This window comes from Tachysurus fulvidraco, chromosome 24, assembly GCF_022655615.1.
Source record: "Tachysurus fulvidraco isolate hzauxx_2018 chromosome 24, HZAU_PFXX_2.0, whole genome shotgun sequence".
In the NCBI taxonomy this organism is placed as follows: Eukaryota; Metazoa; Chordata; class Actinopteri; order Siluriformes; family Bagridae; genus Tachysurus; species Tachysurus fulvidraco.
This window is the reverse complement of record NC_062541.1, coordinates 6,057,438-6,063,043: the sequence shown is the minus strand read 5'-3', so window position 1 is coordinate 6,063,043 and position 5,606 is coordinate 6,057,438. Positions and strand designations below refer to the sequence as shown.

The window sequence follows — 5,606 nt, the reverse complement described above, 5'->3', positions numbered from 1 at the left end:
AAAACTCCCCTTGTTACTGTTTATGCAGACGAGTTCTGTGTATTCCAGCACATTACACCGTTTATTGTGATTGTATATTACATTTCCATACCAGAGTTTTTCTGTTCAAAAGGTGGGAAACGCCATCAAGTCATCACTCCATGGTGCTGCTCTGAAGTCCAACAAGGAAGGCATGCGCTCCATCCAGGTGGAAATCACACCCACTGCCTCACGGATCTCCAGAAACGCCGTCACCAGTATGTCCATCCGCGGGCATCGCTGGAAACGGCACGGTGAGGACGAGGAGCCGACCACGTGCACGCTGTACTGCGGCAGTGTGACCAGTCGCCATAGTCTTCTTACCCTTTCTACACACGCACACAGAGGGAACAGCACGTCCTCTATCCAGCCCACCTGAGATCCCAGCAGCGATTTAGTCAATCGGTTCCATTCCACAGCGTCTGTCCTGCTCATATCTCGTACCACGGCTCATCACAGATCGCATCCACAACGTCCTCTTTTTTTTCTGTCGTCATTATCTACTTCTTTAGTTAGCGAATTAGCGAGTCATCTGGCTGGTAGCAGCCTGCAGACGTGTGGAGTTGTGTGATCTGGTACAGGCAGCTGTTGACTGCTATTAGAGCCTGTCCTCCTCACGTCCACAACAAAGCACTGAATTAATTACAGCTCTGTGTTTCACTAAACCGTCTCAGCAGCACAGAAAGCTGCAATTAAGAGTCACATGCAGCACTGTCTTCCTTTACTTCCTGTCTAAGTTTAAATTGGAAAGCTTGAACTGTGACTCAAAGTGCATGTGTGTGTGCGTGCGTGTGTGTGCGTGTGTGCGTGTGTGTGTGTGTGTGCGTGCGTGTGTGTGTGCGTGTGTGTGCGTGTGCACGTGCTAGACTACTAGGGGCAATATTTTCACACAAATATTTGGATCTTCAATTTAAATGTTGATATCAAACCCATTTCTGCCCTCTTAAGATGCCCCAAGCACTTGTTTATAAGCAGCTATGATACGTAGGTGTTTTTATCAACCAGTAAAATTTAGTTTCTAAACAGAGTGAAAACACGCGTCTAACACTAAAAGCTCCCGAGTCCTGACTCATTTTAGATCATACTTGAGCAAGAAAATAATTCTAAACACCCCATAAGCCAATTTCCATTCTACTGGTGGAATGAAACACCAGTGTACTGACTGGTACAGGTTGATGCTACTGGGATTTGAACTCACAACCTTTCTTTGAATGGTTCAACCTCTCAATCAAATAAATTCATAAGGGATTTTTATCTTTCTTTGTTTTTTCGAAGCAGTCCCTGATGTTGAGATCTCGAAGCTCCTAAATATCCTTCATTTGCCATTTTCATATTTTGTTTGATTTCTTGTGATGTTTGCTTTGTGTCTGGTGAAATGGAGTTTAATTTTATTTTCATTTCAGCCATCATATGTCCATTTATGTCTCTATATCTGTGTGTGTGTCACTTTCCTCCCATTCAGAGTCTCAAGAGAACAGTATAGACTCCCCAGACTCTACTCCGCTCGGGCCCATCCCCACCATTAGTGTTACGGGGGTGAGCGGCGAGCGGGTGGCTAACGGCGAGGCACTGCGTGGCAGGACCGAAGCCGAGACGCCGGGGGGCGCCGCTGAGCTGGGGCTGGACCCTAGAGGTCAAGAGGTCAGGAGACAGAAGTCTCTGCGGAGGCACGTGGAGGACGGGACACCCTCCACAGGGAGGCTCCAGTTCTAGAGCCCCTCGGCCCTCCACACACAATGTGACCTGATATCCCTTCCCTCTCCCTTTAGGCCCAGAGGTACTGTGGGCGGAGCTGTTTGAATCGGGCAGGGTATAAACTTGTCCCACTTTAACAAGGCATGATGGAGTGGCCTGGAGATGCTACAAGGAAATTCAAACTCATTAAAACTCAAGCACCTAGTCGCATTTTTGAGGTTTAAAGCAGCAGATTGTAAAATCTGGAGCCCTCTGGTGCGCATAAAGTGAACTGCAACAACAACAAAAAAAAAGTCTGCCGTATCTCCGTTTTCTCCAAATCACCCTCATCCCCACGGAGAGCCGATTTATTCCTTCCAAGTGGCCTTTTTAAGCTAAAGAGGCAAAAGTTTAAAAGTGTGCTGCTCTGATTCAGTTGGTTTGGGGCTAATTTCTGAGTTGAGAAAAATGGAATAAAACCCTAAAAATAAGAAACTGATTGCGTGGCTCTAATTAGGATCATTGCTTTATTTAAAAAATAAAAAAAACACAATTTTATGATGGAAATCTAGAATCTAGGGAAACTGCCCAAACCTTCCCTTTAATTAAGTTGGAACAGTTTACGTGATGAATTTGTTGGTGCTTTTGCAATGGTATGGTGACATTTCCTTGTGAGGATCAAGGCAAACTTATCTTAACCTCAGGACTTGAATCTTTTCCTAAACTTTGCAACGTCTCCTGCCTCCACGATCTGCTTCACCATTTCCCGTCCTCGTTCTCCATCAGCAGCCCTCTGCATTCTCTCTCTCTCTCTCTCTTCTTCTCTCCCCAACACTCGTCACGCAGTTGGAATCCCCGAGCCGACTAACAACTTCACAAGTTAGAAAATTACACTTCTCTCCTTACTGCAACTAAAAAACAGCCTTTGCCGCACGCTTGAATGTCGGGTTGCTATGGGAAACAGTCGCTCTGTAGACGGGCTGCAATAACCGGAGCAGCTCCAGATAAGACTGCAGAATGCTTAAAGAAACACTTGTTTTAGGTGCTCAGTAACATCCTGCCAGATTTCATAACCAGTTTAACACGACCAGCTGTCCTGTCTCCTGTCTGTATGTCTGCTTCAGTCGGATGGGATGTGATGTGCTCTTTTCTGTATTGTCCTCTCCTGTGCTGTCCTTTACTCCCTTGTCTTTTCTTGGATTTTCTGGTTCTGGCTTATCTTGTCCTGTCTTTTCATTTCCTTTTGCTGCCTTTCTTTTCCCATCTTCTGGTGTCTCGTCCTAGCTTTTCCTCCTCTTTCCTTTGAGCGAAGGATTGTTTTTTGTGTTGTTTAATAATGATTAAATGCAATTAATCACCTTTAAACTGATTTCTTTGAAGTACCTCTGAACTGTTTTGTAAAAGTAAAACGAAGAAAGCTCCGTTCCTCTCAGATGGCTTTGGCTGTCTAGAAACTGGTGTAAAGGGCACAATTAACATGCAGCTAAATTCACTTTTTTATTCTTCATTCAAAACTAAGACTTGTTTACTGCAGCTACAGTAACTCTTTTAGAAAGTCATATGTATAATGATTTTTGGACTCTTTTTAGTAAAGTGTGTGCTTTCCCAGGGCTCTTGGCTTTCACACTAACATGTTCTGGGGTACTTTGAATACATCAGCTGATTATTGTCTGTAATTATTGAGGTGTTTCTGAGGAGTGAGGTGTCGTGACCTGTGAGGTTCTTTGCGTGTATGATCTCAGAATCTCTAGACATTCCGTCTGGTCAGCTCGACACACTGCTACAGTAAACAAAATCCTTTATAAGCATAAAGCTGAGGTGTACGACTCCCTCTTCCTCTGTTACAGACGCAGTGGATCTGGGTTCCCCGGAAGAGCTGATGGAGATCTCGGAGGTGGACGAGGGCATCTGCACCCAGGCAGCCATGAAGGAAGGCAGCCCCCCGATCATTGTGGTGAGCAGCAGCAACGCCACGCCAAGCATCGGCAAAACAGCTGGCAAGGGCCTGCGTCGCCTAACAGGCAGCAAATCCAGCAAGGACAAGGAGAGGGAGAAGGAGAAAGAAGGGGAGGTCTCACGCAAGCAGTCATGCGGGCGGGCCATGAGCGAGAACCTGGAATTACTCTCCCTCAAGCGCCTCACGCTCACCTCCAGCCAATCCGTGCCTAAAGGAGGTGCGCTGAGCCTGTCGCGCACGGCCAGCGCCGCCTTCTCTCGCTCCTTTGAGCAGGTCAGCAACGCACTGGGCGTGACCAACCGGGCATCAAGCCCCGCCTCTAATCACAGCCCCAAGGAGAACAGGCACTCGGCCTGCAGCCTGCAAGAGGAAGCCTACATCGAGCACCTGAGCCCCGCGAACATCACCGTGCAGCTCGGCCCAGACGCGTGACCGTTTCCTTTCGCTCCCAGACCTGCCCAATATTGAGCCATACTTTCCTCTGGTGTCCTAAAAAGTACTTGTTGTTTGTTGTTACTTTGAGGAATATAGAGACCACTCCTGCCCCCTGGTGGCAAAACAAAACTGTTGCACCTTAAAGAAACTCCGGTTCTTTTATTTTTTCCTGTGGCGTCTTCACTGAAGCTGTGTTTAAAAATGTGTTTTTAAAGAAAAAACAACAAACATCCACTGTTTCCTCATTTGTACTAAGAACTCGATACTGTGGATCATATGTAAAAGTCTGACTTTGAATTGTTGAAGATATTTTTGATGCTGTATTAATTTGTCTTGCAGAGTCTTTATGCTCAAGTAGCTTTCCACCCAAACAGGGTGTTTATATATGCAAAGGATAGGTCCCTTTGCTTTTTAAGTGTGTGTATGTGTGTGTGTGTGCGTGTGTGTATGTGTGTGTGTGAGTTCTTAATAAATCCGGGGTGAATTTTCACTGCTGTCCTTTACATACTGGGCTTTACAGAAAGTCATCAGTATTAAACTCCTAACACTCCTGATACTTTGGCAATATATAGTTATTGTTGTTGTTTTAAAACCCAAATACCGAAGTCCCAATCAAAAGTGATCGAATTTAAGACCAAAAGTTAGTATTTGTTTACATGTTACAACTTTTTCATGTTGTACTTCTGAAGCAATAGCATTGTGATGGCAACAGAGTTAGACTTTTGTACAGACACTGATATTTTTTGTACATAGTGTAAGCAGTGGTGTTGAACCCAATCAGAATCCAGTATTCATGTGACTCCAAGGTCGAAGTATCAGTTTGTGGGACAGCCAAATTTATTTAATGTTTTCACTATTGAATTATTATTGTGTTTTTTGATTTTTTTTTTTATTCCCATCTCATTCTGTTCAGTGAGCTGCGATTTCTCCTCTTTGGGAAAAGTTTCGTGATTTTTTTTTTTTTTGATAATAAACTGTCGGATTGTTTTTAATGAGCAACTCTGACAAAACACTGTGGTATTGTAATGAACTTTTGTGTCTGTTTTGGAAAAATAAAAGCCATTTTTTTTTTCTCTCCAATTTTGAAAATATTTTACAATAAAAATCTGGTCTGACGATAATTGATTTTTTTTGTCAAAGAATCCAAATACTTTATTGATCCCTTCTGGGAAATGAAGTTGCAGTTGTTCACAGTACAATATAAACTAAATTAAAACCTGAAGATTTAAAATAAATCTGCGTGTTAAGTTAAAAGTATAGGTGCTGTACAACAGACGAATTTCCGGGCTTCTAGAACTACACTGTTCAAAATGTGTAACCGTAGTGAAAAACATGGCAGGAAAAATAAAATCACACTGTAATTAAAAGTTATAGAAATAATTGCATTGAAAAAGCATTGCAAATAAATACAGGTTATTTTCACTGCTGATGTACAAATGAATACGAGCAAAAAAAGGTAAGCACCAACAATCAGCTGCTGTTAGGAAAAATGAACTAAATCGATGCTTCAGTACAGAAACTA

At 43.5% G+C, this 5,606-nt stretch overlaps 1 protein-coding gene across 6 annotated transcripts in view; it reads left to right on the top strand.

Moving 5' to 3' along the window:
• fam126a (family with sequence similarity 126 member A) overlaps positions 1 to 5,209 on the top strand; it is a 39,330-nt gene extending 34,121 nt beyond the window's left edge. For 4 of the 6 annotated variants that reach the window (XM_027175741.2, XM_027175744.2, XM_027175742.2 and 1 more), the window contains exons 10-11: positions 113 to 272; positions 3,540 to 5,209. In XM_027175741.2, the coding sequence (XP_027031542.1) occupies positions 113 to 272; positions 3,540 to 4,081 (702 nt within the window). In that variant the 3' untranslated portion in view covers positions 4,082 to 5,209. Of the gene's footprint in view, positions 1 to 112; positions 273 to 1,480; positions 1,829 to 3,539 lie in introns of all 6 variants that reach the window. The other 2 variants (XR_003445050.2, XR_003445048.2) reach the window with 2 other exon arrangements.
• Positions 5,210 to 5,606: the final 397 nt, after the last annotated feature.